Raw genomic sequence first — 16386 nt, forward strand, 5'->3', positions numbered from 1 at the left:
TATCTTAGTACATATAATATTCTAAAATGATGTTCTACTATGCATTTCCCTATAAACCCTCAGCCTTCTCCGCAAACCCCTTCCCCTCCAACTCCCCCGCCCCTCCGTCGGCACCAAACCCCCCTCCAGAACCTTCCCATCCGCATCCTTCTCACCCCCATCCACACCCACCCCCAAATTCCCCCACGCAGCTTTATTCTTCTTCCCCTCCCCCGGCCCCTCACTCTTATAATGATACCCCCTAACCCTCGGCCCCTGTCCCGTCTTCTCAGGCATCTCACTCTCCCACACCCGCGCAAACACATCACTATCCTCTTCAAACGTCCCCGCTGCTATCGATGTCCGGATCGCGCTGAAGAACGCGGAGAGCATGGCGTGGTTGTGGATTTGCAGCAACGCCCACCCGAGCATTTCCTTCGCGGAGAGGAGATGCTGGATATACGCCCTGTGATGCGCGGTGCACGCGTAACACGTACATGATTCTGAGAGCGGGAGGAGGGATGTTGAGTGTGTGGCAGCCCACATGTCTGTTCCCAGCGGCAAAGGCGCGGTGCTTTCACTTTTGGTTTTGGGGGAGGGAAAGGAGAAATCCAGTGCTATTCCGGCGTCGGTAGCGGAGTTTATGAAGGGGATGGTGAAGATGTCCATTCCTAGCGCTATTTGCCGGAGGATTTGAGAGGGGGAGCGCGGTTCGGAGAGGGAGAGGCGGGGGAGACGGGTTAAGGCTGTGGTGGCGGGGATGTCGGGGAGGGTGTTGGGGTCGTAGAATGCGAGGCCGTGGATGCGGTCGGCTATGTCATCTAGATGGTTTAGGTATTCGGATTGGGCGTTTGAGTCGATGGGGAGGATTGGCGCGAAGATTGCTGTACGCTCTGGTTTAGCGGCGAGGAGTTCGGTCAGCCAAGTCTCTGTTCGATCGCCCATTTTGGCGATTCTTTTGGTGCCGGGGACGGTTCCGTAGGGGACGTCGGCGAGACCGACGGCAAGGTCGGGGGAGAGCTTGGTGATGTAGGTTGTGTAGGCTTTGTTGGGGAGGACTTGGAAGCCGGTTGAAGTGAAGATTGAGATTGCGGTGTTGCTGTTTCCGGTTGGGGCGGAGACTGCTGGCGTTCTTCTGGGTGCTAGGAGGGTGGTGAAATGGGATGGAAGAGCAGTAAATGTGTGTAGAGGAGAGTCTCCTGGTACGTTCATCACGGGTGGTGTGCCAGTGGTTGCTCGTTCGATGACTATTGATTATTAGTAAATTCTCCAGATTTGAGATGATTTCACAAAGAAAATTGTAACTTACAATCCTCTAGAGCCATATGTATACCACTGAATTGAGCGTGGGCTGAGATGACATCGGGAGTCAGATGAGGCACTACACCTCGAGAGCCGATTGAGAAGAAATTAGGTGTCTCTATATCTTTGCGTCCTGAAATTCCAAGCTTTCCCAATCTTGCAGTTGTCGTGTGCTGAATATTAGACTTGAGAGTCTCAAAAGACATATTCCCTGGCTGCTGTCCATGAGATTCTGTATTAGGAGCCATCCTTAAATCGTGACGCGGTTTGGAACCCGCGCACGACTTGATACAATAGTTTCTGGTTCTCCTGTACGACAGTAATTCTCAGCAGATACGTGCTCGATGTATCATCTTTAGAACAATTCCCTTTGCATCGGCAACCCCTTTATTGCGCTTCGAAAGATGGTTGTTGTTTGAATATAATAAAGGCTTGGCGAAAGATTTTGAGACCTGCTTTTCATCACGTGACGCTGACCTGCATATCTTCCCACGATGGCCTCTTGTCAACTACTTCCCCAAAACATATTCTAGCATTTACTGAGTCGCAATGAAACTTTGAACTACTTCTAATGCTTTAACCCAGCCATGTCATGCCATACACTTGCACTAGTGGCTTTTGAAAGGTCGTCGTCCTTTTGCAAAACCCTACCAGCACGGCGCAACACGAGGAGTCTTTGACCATCGTTATGCAAATCTCGAAGATTGCTTGACTCTTCTCAGACGTACACTGGAGAGAAGAGAGGCATCGAAACGATATCTCCCTTGCTACCCAATAAGATTAGACTGGCAATACTCAGCGTTGAAAATGCTTTGCGATACCTGCCAAAGGATCTTTTCTCACTATTGTGAAGAATGCGAAGAAACTTTTGATCAAGGTAATCCGTATACTGGCCACTACTTACCACATCATTCCAGCTTCGATAGTTTGCAGAAAGCTAGTGAAGCATCGTGTCAAATTTGTATTCATTTAATTCCATTCTTTGTCTCGACAAATACCGACAAGGTGGATCCGGTTACATCTGTTAGAATCTGGAAATCCTCGGAGAGCCAAGGATTTGGACTTACTATCTTCGGTCACAAAACAAGTCCAGATCAACCTGGATCAAAGAATGTGGCTCGTACATTTCTTGCAATATCTGAAGTATTGATAGAACCTACCAAGAGTATGACTCTTGGGTGCTTGACCTACGCTGACAAATTAGCTGACATTTTGAGAAGCTCATGGACTGTCATCAGATCAAATCGTTCTACCAGACTCTACCGATTCGGTAAAGCTGCGAGCACAGATGAGAGAGTGGATATCAGATTGTTGTCACAAGCATCGGTCATCTCGGCGTACGCGGAAGAACTTTAGGCATTACATGCCGACTCGACTTCTTCAGGTCTCTGGACTTTCTGGGGATGATCAAATACGTCTCGTAAATTCCGCCGACCACTTTGACAACACACGAACCAACAATTATATGACATTAAGTCATCGTTGGGGAAAAGGGGACTTTCTGAAACTGGAAAAATTCAACAAGACGTCGCTTCAGAGCTCAATACTATTGAAGTCTCTCCCCAAAACCTACAGAGATGCCGTTGAGGTGACTAGATGGTTAGGCGTCCAATACCTATGGATCGACTCTTTATGGTGAGCGCACTGATTAAAATCCCAGTCACAGACTATTAATTACTACAGCATTGTTCAGGATGATGTTGTTGAGTGGCGCTTGGAGGCAAGTCACATGGCAGATGTTTACTCCTTCTCGTACTGCAACATTGCTTCTACAGGTGCATTTGACGCCAGTCATGGACTTTGGTTTCCAAGAGACCCAAAAATGATAGAAGCGACGATAGTGCAACCTCTATGGCCTCAAGCTGCTGGTGGATCATTTGTAGTGATGACGCCTGCGGAAACAATTCATCATCAGTTCATCACCCAACCACTAATGTCTCGGGCATGGGTTGTACAAGAACGGATACTAGCACCCCGAGCTCTTCATTTCTCGCCGTCTCAAGTCTTCTGGGAATGTGAACACATGTTCGCATGCGAGGCTATTCCAAAGAACTTTCCTACGGACTTCGCTGATATATTTTCAGATGGAGGATACTTCAACCCGTGGAATAATAATATAACTTATTGGGACGATCTCATACAAGTATATTCCTCGTGCAGCTTGACTTATCCTGGGGACAAGCTCATTGCGCTCTCAGGTGTTGCAAGACGAGCGCATGAGCTGGTTCCAAAGACATACGACGTGTATCTCGCCGGAATGTGGAAATCCAGTATTTTCAACAACCTACTTTGGCATCTAGCCCGCCTCGAGCATCCTCCTAGGAAATTATATCGTGGATCTGAGTACCGGGCACCTTCGTGGTCATGGGCATCTGTCGATGGTCGGATCAACAACTTCTTCATTTACAGACATCAAGATAAATACGTCATCCAGCCACTCGCAACACTAGACTCGTACAATATACAAACCGCTTGTACAGACCCGTTTGGACAAGTATTATCAGCCAGGCTGACTCTGAACGGATTCGTATTCCGTGTATGTTTCAGTAATATTGCCGTTCAGGAACCCGGCGGCTTAAGTCAATCTGAAGTTCGAATAGAATCCATGGAGAGCATGAGAGGGGACATTCTTAAGGAGGCGAAGTCATTACTAAATCCGTATCTGAGATTTGATGACCTTACAGTCGAAAAAGGTATCGCGAGCGGCGAGAAATATGACCTCCCATTCCACGGAATCATCATTCGATCTTTGCAACCTCTGCCTGGTGTTACATTAAATCCTCAAATGCACGGATTAATTCTTCGGGAGACAAGAACCAACGAATTTGAAAGAGTCGGGATATTTCAATTGACAACCTCAATTACTGAGATGGAATCAATGCTTTCCTCTTTATCTGAAGAAAGAATTGTGCTTATTTGAGATGCAAATAATGACGAGCATTTCGAACGACTTATACGTGCAACTCAAGGCGCCCAAGAAGACCGATGTCATGGGAATCCAGTTGATATCCCAAGTGCTACCGTTCTCGGTGGGTTTTCAAGAGTCGATTCTCACTTGCAACTTATGCTGGCCATTTATTTTCAAATGACTTTCAAATCTCGAATTCACGATAGACTCGTTTTACTTGGCCCTCTTCATATCAAGGCTCTAAACTCAAAGAGGCATGAAATTCATTCGAAGTAATTTCATGAAAGGCATCGGTCAACACTGTAAGCGCTGGGCGAATGTAGCGAGTTACTGAATGAATGCCGTTCACCCAGCAGGAGTCCGCTGTACCGCTATTTGTGGAAACTTTAATGCACGCAAGTACATTTCAGCTAGTGTACCTCGTCCTATTACATTTGATGGCTGCTTTTTTTTTCAAAAAGGGATGGAGCTTTCTACACCTAAACGGACGCCACAATCTGCAGTGCGGCATCCTCAACTTCTATGCGGTGGCGAGCAGCGACATTATTTGACAATCAATAATTGACAATTACTTCTTTCATTTTGTCTCAGTTGTTGCGGGGATCGACTAACTCTCTTTTCGATAATCCCCCGGCCATCTAGAACAAAAGTGCCCCACAATAACCCAGACTGGTAACTTCAGCTGCCGTTAGGAACGGCATAGCCAATCTATACCTCCTCCAGTCCATTATTGGCGAGAACAAAAGCTACAACGGGAAATTTGTTGTTGGAAAGCATATATAAGTATCTCTTCAGCGTTGTAAACTTGGATTCTCAAAATTTCCTTTTCAGTATACTAGAAAAGCTTATAAAACCGACAACATGGTTTACGGAGGTGTTGGTCAGACTTTGAACGTCAAAAAGTTGCCTGAGGGTATTAAGATGGTGAGAACTGGTTACAAATTCAACATTCCAAATTCCGGTTCCTGGTGGCCGAGTATTGATTCAACATACTCCAAAAACTCCACCGCAAGTCATCCCCCTGTAGTACAATAACAACAAATTCTAATGTTGGGTAGGCATCTCAAAAAGAAGAGTTCACGAAAGAAGTCTCCCCAAATATCAACAACGGCAGGATCTTCGGCTGCCAACTGTCATCACTCAGCAACTTTGACTCCGGCGAAGGACCAAGCGTCGAAGTAACCTTCGCGCTCGCCGGCCAAGTCATGATAGACTCGGGTGAAACAATCACCATCGCCCAAACCGGCTCCGTCACAGTAGCAACACCAGAATGGGCCGGATTCTGGGCCGTCCCACCCTACCATAACCCTGACCAAGTTCTCGTCTCTTACAACCTAGCTGGTGGCAACTCGCTAGTATGCCAGAACACAGTGCCCAAGTCTCTGCAGACGAAGAATCTCAGCGTGGAGTTTGTGGTGGTGCAAGATACGAAGCAGCTTGCGATGCGTGTTAGCACGGATCCAAATTTTGTTATGGATGTGGTTAATGTTGCTTTATTTGCGATTCAGAAGGGTCATGAGATGGCTTATTCTTGGGTTTTCGGTGCTATTGGGGGAGCGCCGGCTGCTTTGTCGCTTGTTGCTGGGGGTTTGGGTACGGAAGTGCCGAAGTGGTTGGAGGATCTTGTTAAGAAGTGATATTATTCTGCAGAAGAAGATGTGGTCGCTGAATCAAGCTGTCCTCTGCGAGTTATGAGCAAGCCTTTCAGTCACGTTAACGTCCCCTGTATGTTCTCTTATTATTACTCACTTCATAAGCAGATATTCTCGTTGGAACTGCGTTCATGATGTTCGATAGTTTCACACTATTCTAGATCATTAGAAGCACCGCTGCAAAAAGTTTTTACTGGCTAATAAAAGCTAGTCAGTTGTCGCCTATTGACAAAACTTCAGCTACAGGTTGTTGGAGCTTATGGCCCTTACAAAGTTATAGCAGAGTCAAAAATGGTGCGTTTTGGATATTTGAGTGCCTCATTTTGCCTCTTCATACAATACAGCATGTGGGTTGGACCTAGATTGGGTATTTTGATTGGACGGCAAAAGCCATTCAGCTGACCTTGGAATTGCGCTGCTCAGCCTCGACGACCTCATGAACACTTCGTCGGTCCTCTTATGCCCTCAGTAGTTGTCTTCAAAACTGTTTACAATGGCCCCCAAGAGTTTTAGGGTCGTCCCTAATTTGAGTGGTGATTTCCATCGTAGAGCGGCAGACTCCGGCACGCCGCAATTGTCTCCTCCTCCTCCTCCACGAACTCATGGTAGCCTTCACTCCAACGAAGCACGCGTTTCCGCTTACGTCAACGGTAAAGCTTTGAACAGAGACCAATTGACATGTCTTCACAGTATTCGCGATTATCGACACATTCCACAACTATTATTGCCTCATTTTGTAGCCAGGGAAAATGCAAAAGACGCTGAGAAGAAAGCAAAATGCGCCTACACGCCACTCAAATCGTGGCAAACCCGAATATTGGTGTTACATCCAGAAACAAACCCCGGCTCTAGTGGTCAGTCAGCCAGAAAATCTCTTGGAGCGATCAACAAGAGTTCCGGACGAGCAATCGCTCTTGAGGACTGGAGTAAAAGCTACCCTCATGGATACTCATTTCCACATGAAAGTGCACTTCGTTTTCGAAAGGAAGAAGTTATATCTGAGGTTAAGTTTATGTCAGCTGCAACGGCAATTGCAGTTCACGAGCTGAGCGCTACAGTGCGCACTATCTCTGAAGAAGAGAGCTTGGATGAAACATGGTGCTATGGGTTGAACGAAGCAGGCGAAAAAGGATACTTCCTGATGAACTGTGTGGTTTTTGAAGAACGAATTACTTTGCCTATTAAATGCGAACTTATCCTTGTCGATGTCATAGATGGACCTGGACTAGGACTGGCGGCTACGGGTACTACCATTGCTTATGAAGCTCTCTCATATGCCTGGGGTGATCCAACGCCGAACTGTCTAATCACCATCAATGGAGAGGCTTTTCTGATAGCAAGAGAATTAGCCAATGCACTGCTGTACCTAAGAGATGGAGGAGGTGGTAAAAAGAGGTACTTGTGGTGTGATGGTATCTGTATCAATCAGCTCGACTTGCAGGAAAAAGCTCAGCAGGTGAAAAACATGCTTCGTATTTTCGAGAAAGCGGAAAATGTTGTGGCTTGGCTAGGACTACCAAGTCATATATCTGGCCAATTCTTTTATGCCTGTCGAAGATTGGAGCAGAGAGATCAGATCCTGGACGAAGCTATAGAACCCTTGATTAAACAAGCTTTGGATGATGTTCTAAGCCGGAGATGGTTTTTCCGCACGTGGGTAAGACAGGAGGTATTTGCGGCGAAGAGAATGTCAGTTCAGATAGGTCATTATAATCACGATTTCGGTAGCTTCGCGGATTTAGTCAAACGACTTGACTTTGTCCAGACATCACGATTGCCAAGCATCCCCAAAAGGCAGAGAAGTATGCCACCTACCTTCTCCGTATATAAAAGAGAGTACCAACACTCTGGAACGGACCGATATGATTTTCAGGTGCAAGGAAAACTTCGGAGCTTCACTAAACACTGGCTATCTGTCCTACGTTCGGGTGCTCTTTTTGACGTTTCTGACGAACGGGACAGGTAAATACACACCCATCTCATGGCTCCTATTATGACACCTCAAAGTTGCAAATTCCAAGTTGACTTCTGTCTTATGTCTGCCTGATTGGGTATTCAAGAGTTGTTGAAACAAACGAGATACTAATTTTGTTCGTAGGGTCTATGGAGCGCTTGGTCTATTGACAAGCCCCTCAATTAGATTCTTTACAGCTCTACCAACCCACCTGGAGCAATTATCTAAATTCCCTGTATATTATGATACTTCTGTATCATTTGTATTTCAGGACGTCATCAAATTCCTCATGCAAATGACTAGGTCTCTAGAAGTCTTAGATGCGTTTACCGACCGGACTTACCTTGAAAACAACGAGGTCCCGTCCTGGGCAACAGATTGGGGTCGCAAAAAAGATAGTTTTGTACTTTCGTGGAGCGGATCTAAGCTGCTGACGAGTACTGGAAACATGGATGATATTTGGCGTCAAAAAGATATGCCAGTAGGCTATCTCAAGGTCAAAGGCATGAGGATTGCCTCCCGTATGTTATCTCTTCATTCCGAACACAAGATTGAGCACCATTCGACGCCAAGCTGGACAACTTTCGGGGACTTTATTCAAAGTTATTATGATGATAGTCGACGAGCTGATGCAGATGGCTACCGCGCCAAGTGGGGATCATATGAATGGAGATTCATTTTTCCAGCGCAATTCGACGGCACTTGGACTTATACCAAAGAAGTGGACCCCAACGATATCCCCATTCAATTTACTCAATACTTGGCCGGAAGGCATTACGTGACAGCCACATTTCCAAACGCTTTGGCGACACACAGCATTCCTTATGACGAGACCAAGCACTATTTGGTCCCTAGAAACGCGTGCCTGGACGATATCGTAGTTGCCTTATATGGGAGTTCTGCCTATCATCTTTTAAGACCACTTGCAGATAGAGCAGGATGCTATAGGTATCTCGGTCCTGTTGTTGGCTTGCGTATTATTCCACCACCGAGAGACGCATCAGATATTATGGCATCTACCCAATCTCGTCAAGGGATAGTCCCCCAGTCTTATCTTGTAGATGAGCAATTTATGCTTCTGTAAAGAAATCTTTCGCCTTGGAGTTCCAACTGGCAATCAGTAACAAAAGGATTCGTGTTGGCGCAATGTCGACCATATTCTCATTTTGCGGAAAAGACCAAGTAGGGGAACAGCGAGACGGCTACCATAAAACATGTACTAGATAACAGGAAGCTGCCAGAGTACCGTATACCTGACGACTATGCATATCACGCTGGCCCAAAGCAGCTGTGCTCTTATTGGTCAGCACTCGAACATAGTTGTCGGAAGCATCTGAATGGATGATGCAACATCCAAGATTGATGTAGTCCAGAGATCAAGAATAGGGAACGAAATCATGCAGAACAAGCCAGCATGAAGTGATTAAGTAATGGGGGACGATCTTATACAGAACAAGCCAGCATTCAAAGGCGGAAGATTTTTAACGAGATACTGGTGTGAACTATAAAGTGTACGACAACCAGCCTTTCTTTATTTTGGAATAGCATGATCTATCCAGGTCTTGCTAACTACAAGTTCACAATTCCTTCCTTAATGACGGCCTAAGATAAGTCATACGTGTGTTGAACTAATAAGGAGACAGAAACATTGAGATACGGGCAACCATGGATTCTTTCTTCAATGAAATTCCTTAAATTTGAAAATACTAGTATAGACCAAAGTGTCGCACAAAACAGGATGGAAAGACACATTTAATGATTCTACTTCGATTTAGTTAGCCATCTGTGAGTCCGTACCGAATTAACAAAAGTCGTTGCGCAACGGATAGAGAAGCAATTGCGTGAACTCACACTTTCAAGTCAGCCAGTATATCTCAGCGTCTCCAGCGATTTGGTTACGAAGCTTCTTCTCACTAGAGAACTCCGACTCAATCCCCTAAACACTACACTGTTTCCTTCTCTCCTCTCAACCTCCAACGCTTCAATACAAACTCAACTCTTTCATCAATATCAGTCAAGGTAAAGGGTACCACATCATACTCCAATCCCCACTCATCCAGACAGCTACAAAATATTCGATCGAACTGAATCCAAGCTTCCCGATTCTCTGGCATCAGCCGAACTCCGTCATCCAAGAGCCAATCCGCACCAGCTTGACAAACAATAACGAGAGAATTCTTCATCCGTTCCTCCAACTGCAACCACTCTGTAGATTGCCTCAACTGCAATGATGCTACCTCGCTCACATACTTGTGAGCATAAACGATGGGATCGACTGCCGATCTATCTGAAATAAACCATCCCCCACGCTCTAACACTTCTTGTTCAGCCTCGAATTGAGCCTTCAGAATGAGTTCCTGTAATTGAAAAGCTCGTGATGGTGATGTTGTGATATCTTGGGCTGTGAAGTTGTGTTTTATCAAGACGTTTCGTGCGACTTCTTTGATAATTCGGGGTTGCGGTACTGAAGTGTTCTTGGCGAAGGTAGCCTCGAGGGCATTCACAAGTGTCGTTTTGCCGGTATTTTGAGCACCCACGATGTAGATATTGCGAGGAGGTTTCAGATCGGCCATGATGGTGGTTTCTTGTGATTGAGATCTATTTTTCTGAGCCTCACTTTCGACACCAGATATTAAGGTTCCATTGACTTCTAATGTCGCTACCGATGGACACTTCCAATCATCTCTCCAGATGGTTGTTACACAACAGCAATCCTGCACGTCTGTTAGCCAATATAAAACGAGCAGTATCTGAAGAGCGGACATCGTCTCAGGAACTCTCCGTGCCCATTCAAAAACACCAAAATGGCCAAGGTGAACCTCAAATCATTTCAGCAAGTGCTGCAGAATCCAATCCAGCTTGAGGACCGGGCCTGGATATTCGAAGTTCCTAATTTGCCTTCACCGTCGAAGACTAATCACGACAATTTGATAAAATCCATCTCTCTGGTCTCGAACAGTACCAAAAATGAGATTACGCTAAAACTACAGCAACACTCACCAAACCGCGCGATAATAGGCCGTCTAGACCAGTTTATCAGCATCTCCTTTGCTGATTTCAAGCTACGAGTACCTATACCTACTACCGATCCAACAGAGGAGCAAAGAAGCAAGCCAGCGACAGCTCGAGAATCATCTGACTACATTGTCAGGCTTCTCAGATCTGGTATACAGCTGAACAATATTCACTACAATTTCTACGGTCACAGTAACAGTCAATTGAAGTCGCGAACATGCTTTCTCTATGCTGCGCCGCCACCGGAAATCTCAAAGTTAGTCGAGAGCTTAGGTGATTTTACGAAGATGAAAACGGTAGCTAAAAAGTCTAAACGGATTGGTCTCTTGTTCTCGGTTGCTAAAGCCGCTATGACTCTAAACCCATCTCGTTGTCAAGATATCCCGGATATTGAGGCCCAGGATTATGTTTTCACTGATGGCTGTGGATTGATTTCGAAACACCTTGCTCGAGAGCTCTCAAGGGTTTTGAGAGTTGCGTTTAGAAATACCAGATACACACCGTCGGTGTTCCAGATTCGATATCGTGGTTACAAAGGCGTGCTCATGTTAGATCCGGGCATGGAAAAACAGACGTGGGTGAAATTTAGGAAGTCGATGAAGAAATTTCATGGGGGCGATGATCATTCTTTTTCGGTTGTTGAGTATTCAAAGGTAACATGTTCCCCATTCCTCAATCCCAAAAGAACCAACCTGATACTTTAATCTAGCCCTACGGGTTCGGTAATCTAAATGATGAAGTAGTACTCTTGCTTCACTCACTTGGAATTCCAGAATCCACTCTTCTCCAAAAGCAAGCGGAGCATCTTAAATTCCTCTCAGACGCCACGAAAGACTCAAGATCAGCATTTCGCTTTCTTACATACACAAACAAGCCCGAGCTTGCAGAAAAAGTCCTGATCGATGGCTTCGAAACCGTCCAACCCACTCTAACCAAGCTCGTGAACTCCGAATACGACCGTATGATCAACAAGCGAGACGAACAGAGATGTCGGATCTTAATCCCTAAGTCGAGATTGCTCTTCGGCATCTGTGATGCATGGGGTGTGCTTAAGGAAGGAGAATGCGCGGTGAAAGTTACGATGGATGGAGATGGTCAGCCGTATACGCTGAAAGGTATGGATGTTTTGGTCACGAGAAATCCGTGTTTGCATCCGGGGGACTTGCAGAAGTTTAAGGCTGTGGAACGAGACGAACTTGCGCATCTTGTTGATTGCATCGTGTTTCCCACACGTGGAGCGAGACCGGCTGCTGATTTGATGTCGGGAGGCGATTTGGATGGAGATACATGTGAGTCGCCTTGCTCCGTCTAACTGACAAAACCACTAACAACCTTTATAGTCTTCGTCTGTTGGGACAGCGACCTCATCCCAGAAAAAGTCTCCGAGGCAGCTCAATACCCAGGTGGAAAAGAAGCTGTCAGCTTTAAACCTATCACCGATGATGATCGTCTTGTCTACTTTGCAAAATACACGAACGCGTCACTGGGAAGAGTAAAGAATCTTTACCTAGACTGGGCGAGATCCAAGGGTCCAATGTCTCCGGAGTGTCAACAATTGAATCGTCTCTTTTCCATGTGCGTCGATGGAAATCGAATCAAAGTACCGAGCGAGCTTGAGAGCCCTCCTCAGCCCTCTCCTCTAGATCCACCGTTCATTCTTGGCATCCTGCACAACGAGGCAAAAGATATCATCCAAGCCCGTCAGAGAAGCACTTTCGACTATGACGGCTTTACTTTCGATGCGATGGAGCTTCTGATGGCACGGGAAAACATGGCTATTTCAGAATTTGAGCTCATCAAATTAACATACAAATGGTGTCGAAAGAACAAGACTGATCTTACAGAATTCCTGCACTTATTCGACCTCAACCTTCTAACCGCCGAAGAAAAAGCATGGACTCTAAATCAAATCCCTCCCAGCTTCGAAGCTTCGAGCATGATCTCCAACGCGCTCTGCCAATCCAACCTCCTATCAAGCAGAGAACTCGCGCCCTTTAAGCTCAACTACCCAGGCTTAAAATGGAAGTGTATCTACGACTCAACTCGAGACAGGTTAGCCACATTCCTCGACGTAGCGGCCAGATCTCTCGAACTCTTCCACCGGAAACTTATTGTGATCCAAGTAGATGAGCGGTTGACCCTAGCAATATACGTGCCTCAAAAGGTTGAACGAGCCGAGGAGTGTCAAGTGGATAACCGCGTCCGACTATTTGCCTTTCCACATTCGAAAGGCGACGAGACAGCATACCGTCTGGCTGTTCCTACGAAGAAAAACTATCGTCTTTATTGTGACAGCAATATGTTTCAGCTGTTTGACCTGAAAAAGGCTAATACGTGGGTCTTTATTAATAAAGGCGCGTCGGATGATAGTAGTTATCGGAACCAAGAGACTGCTCGGGGTTGGAGGAAAGGACGACAGGCGACTCTTGATAGTGGACGGAATTTTGATTGCAGAGCCAGTATTGCGCTGGATAAGTTTAGTCGACGGTTGCAAACGCATATTGGGAGGGTCAATCGAAATGGTGTTCTCGGAGCAGTATGGAACTCTGAACTTGTGTGCAGATATGTGCTAATATGCGACAGGAGATATATGTCATCAGCAACAAAGATGTGAAATCGATGTTGAATCTCGATTTATGGTTAGAATATGTCGATACCGATCAGGTCATGCCTCTTTTTGAAAAGAATGCGAAGGAATACAGTGTCCCGAAGCTGAAAGATGTTGACTGGGACGAGGAACCTGAATACATCAAGCAAATCGTCAAATTGAAGAATTATGCTACGTTTGATTCTATGGACTCGGGAGACTCGCACACCGAGATCTTTGGCTGGCTGTTTGAAAAATCAGAGACTGGAATGCTTTTCGATATCTTTAGATATTTTATGTCAAGCTTTACGAACGAGGAGTGCACAGCTATCTCGATGATCCGGCTGCGGTCGATGGTCACATTTTTGGAACGAGCCCCTTTCTTGTCCGCGGCCTTTTCTCGCTTAGAATCATGGGCCAAACTCCCCTCGGAACTTCATCACCTCCTACAAGAATCCTCATCCACCATCCTCAAAGCTCCTATTCTCTCTGCAAATACCGTGGGCGAACTCGTCTTACAGCCATTCAAAAAGGCTCTGGCACAAATCGACTCCATGTCTTTTGACAACTTCTCAGACTTGATGGAGCTCATGACACTGTGTGTTCGCTCTCCCGACCTAGCTTTGGACTTGATTCTCGAATGTCTCGAACCAGAAACATCAAGACTTCTGCCGGGAAATGCGGTTTCGGTCCAACGGTTTGCGCGGAATCTGTTCGGAATCGCCTTGGATCACATTGATGAGGCAGACGAATCACACAAACCAGAATCAATGCTCTTAGATTTGAGATTCTGTGAAGCGACGGATACGTTCCCTGTCGTCGAGACACGAATCAGAATCGATGCACCGAGTGGCATGTTTAGCGCTTCCGACCATGTTCGTTTAACAGTAGCCAACCCGCCTAGTAACAATGTCACCGCGGTACCCTATTCTATGGATGCACTTGTCAAATCAAGTCAACCAGGCTCTGCATCATTTACTTGCTTTCATCCCCTGCCCCCGTTTCTTGAAGAATGTTCTTGGGAGGTCAAAAAGTGCGGATCTTTCGTTACGTCCAAGACGATGATTGATGCTGTCCGCAATTTCTACTCCCAGAATGACAATTGCTGTCCTATTGCGGACGAGATCCTCGGAATCAAGACCTTGAGCCCTTCAGCTGGCGAGATATCAGCTTATAAGAAAATTGCAAGATTGAACGACAGTCAAAACCAGGCTGTTCAAACCGCTCTTGAGTATCCTCTAGTATGCCTATGGGGTCCTCCAGGCACAGGCAAAACGCACACAATCGTCGAGATCATCAGACAGCTCCAAGCGTCAGGCAATCGAAGAATCTTGGTTACTGCACCGACTCATAACGCAGTCGACAATGTAATGAGGAAGTACTTAGAAGAGGCAGCAAAATCGAGCCTGCTTGGTGCTGAAACCCCACGACCACTTCGAGTATCAACAGATGTAAGTGTCTCGTCCCACCATTCATCCACTCCTAACATCATCAGGTTCGCAAAGTCGCCCCAGATCTCATCCAACACACCTGCGACGCCATGATGGGAAAGGAACTCTACACCAGCTACTCCGCGCTCAACAAAGCCCGCGATCAGATAAAACGCTGCAACCTAATCTTCACAACATGCATCGGCTCCGGTTTAGGCCTCCTCCGCTCCGAAACCTTCGACACAGTCATCGTCGACGAAGCGTCCCAACAGACTGAACCCGCCTCGCTCGTCCCGCTCGTCAAAGGGTGCAGAAAAGCGATTCTGGTAGGCGATCACGTCCAGCTTGGGGCTACAGTACAAAAACATGCTGTCTTGCAAGGCTTTGATGTTTCGCTGTTTGAAAGGTTGTATAAAGACGCCCAGGAGGGGTCGGTGGCGAAGGTGATGTTGGACACGCAATACCGCATGCACTCCTCCATCTGCGCGTTCAGCTCTCGAGAGTTCTACGATGGGAAACTTAAGACTGGAATTCCAAACACCAGTCGACCGCTCCCACCGTCTGCATTTCCCTGGCCAGCGGGCGAGAAAAGAATGCTCTTCGTGGAATGCGCGACGCCTGAAGAACTAGGCGGGAAATCCAAGCGGAACAAAGGCCAGACTGAATTATGCCACAAAATCTGCACGCTTCTCAACACTATCCCCCCATCCTCATCTTCAGCCCCTATATCACCTTCAATAGCCCTCCTAACGCCATACACCGCCCAAGTCCTCGCCCTCAAATCTCTCGCTTCACTCTTCCCAAACGTTGAAGTCTTCTCCATCGATGGATTTCAAGGTCGAGAAGCAGATATCGTGATTTTCGTCACCGTACGCTGTAATGTGCATGGTGAGATTGGGTTTCTCAAGGACCTGAGACGGTTGAATGTTGTGCTCACGAGAGCGAAAAGGGGGGTTATTGTCATTGGGAACCGAGCTACTTTAGGTGGAGGGGTGGTAGAGGAGGAGAGTACACAAATTTGGAGGAAGTTGTTGAATGAGATGCAGAGAGTTGAGATCGAGGTTGAAGGAGGGGAGAAATTAAATGCGTAGATAGATGGATTTTGGCTCTAATGATGGATAGCATATCTCAACGATAGTTCACTCGTCTAACTTATCTTCTTCTCACCGTCCTTGCAAATCTATATCACCTCACCTACGTTCAGATAGGCGTAGGTTACTTAGAACCCAAATGTTTATACAAAGCTAGATTCAAGTTCCACTCGCGATGAGCCGAAGAGCAGTTTTAATTAAGAGAGACAAAATATTCTTCCGCGACTCCAAAGTCTCCGTAACGGACCTAGCTACCTTCCACTATTTCAAGCTGCGTTTAATATCGTAACTACAAAGAACGAGCAGAAGTGCAACATTACTTCCGCTCTATTTCCATTCCATATGTGCACAATAGAGACATATCAGAACCCTTATTGTATTATCCTTACCAAACTTCCTTACAAAACCTCCCTCTTCTCTTAACCCTCTACACCCTAAGCACAAACTACAAACCCAATTATCACCCCC

The 16386-nt window shown here is 46.3% G+C and overlaps 6 protein-coding genes across 6 annotated transcripts; 4 read left to right on the plus strand and 2 right to left on the minus strand.

Moving 5' to 3' along the window:
• Positions 1-21: 21 nt before the first annotated feature.
• On the minus strand, positions 22-1529 carry GLAREA_04721 (tRNA-guanine transglycosylase; the record flags this gene model as incomplete). The annotated part of the gene is made up of 2 exons (XM_008087098.1): positions 22-1226; positions 1289-1529. The coding sequence occupies 2 exons, from the start codon at positions 1527-1529 to the stop codon at positions 22-24; spliced, it is 1446 nt and encodes a 481-aa protein (XP_008085289.1).
• Positions 1530-2088: 559 nt separating this feature from the next.
• Positions 2089-4201, plus strand: GLAREA_04722 (heterokaryon incompatibility protein; the record flags this gene model as incomplete). Its single annotated transcript, XM_008087099.1, has 3 exons — positions 2089-2446; positions 2502-2916; positions 2965-4201. 3 exons carry the CDS (start codon positions 2089-2091, stop codon positions 4199-4201), a joined length of 2010 nt encoding a protein of 669 aa, XP_008085290.1.
• Positions 4202-5050: 849 nt separating this feature from the next.
• Positions 5051-5826, plus strand: GLAREA_04723 (uncharacterized protein; the record flags this gene model as incomplete). The annotated part of the gene is made up of 2 exons (XM_008087100.1): positions 5051-5113; positions 5248-5826. 2 exons carry the CDS (start codon positions 5051-5053, stop codon positions 5824-5826), a joined length of 642 nt encoding a protein of 213 aa, XP_008085291.1.
• Positions 5827-6334: 508 nt separating this feature from the next.
• Positions 6335-8879, plus strand: GLAREA_04724 (uncharacterized protein; the record flags this gene model as incomplete). Its single annotated transcript, XM_008087101.1, has 2 exons — positions 6335-7803; positions 7940-8879. The coding sequence occupies 2 exons, from the start codon at positions 6335-6337 to the stop codon at positions 8877-8879; spliced, it is 2409 nt and encodes an 802-aa protein (XP_008085292.1).
• Positions 8880-9738: 859 nt separating this feature from the next.
• GLAREA_04725 (P-loop containing nucleoside triphosphate hydrolase) lies at positions 9739-10368 on the minus strand (the record flags this gene model as incomplete). Its single annotated transcript, XM_008087102.1, has 1 exon — positions 9739-10368. The coding sequence occupies one exon, from the start codon at positions 10366-10368 to the stop codon at positions 9739-9741; it is 630 nt and encodes a 209-aa protein (XP_008085293.1).
• A 231-nt stretch (positions 10369-10599) lies between these two features.
• Positions 10600-15918, plus strand: GLAREA_04726 (P-loop containing nucleoside triphosphate hydrolase; the record flags this gene model as incomplete). The annotated part of the gene is made up of 5 exons (XM_008087103.1): positions 10600-11463; positions 11520-12099; positions 12151-13346; positions 13394-14848; positions 14893-15918. 5 exons carry the CDS (start codon positions 10600-10602, stop codon positions 15916-15918), a joined length of 5121 nt encoding a protein of 1706 aa, XP_008085294.1.
• Between the last annotated feature and the right edge of the window lie 468 nt (positions 15919-16386).

This window comes from Glarea lozoyensis (assembly GCF_000409485.1).
Source record: "Glarea lozoyensis ATCC 20868 chromosome Unknown GLAREA5, whole genome shotgun sequence".
Taxonomy (NCBI): Eukaryota; Fungi; Ascomycota; class Leotiomycetes; order Helotiales; family Helotiaceae; genus Glarea; species Glarea lozoyensis.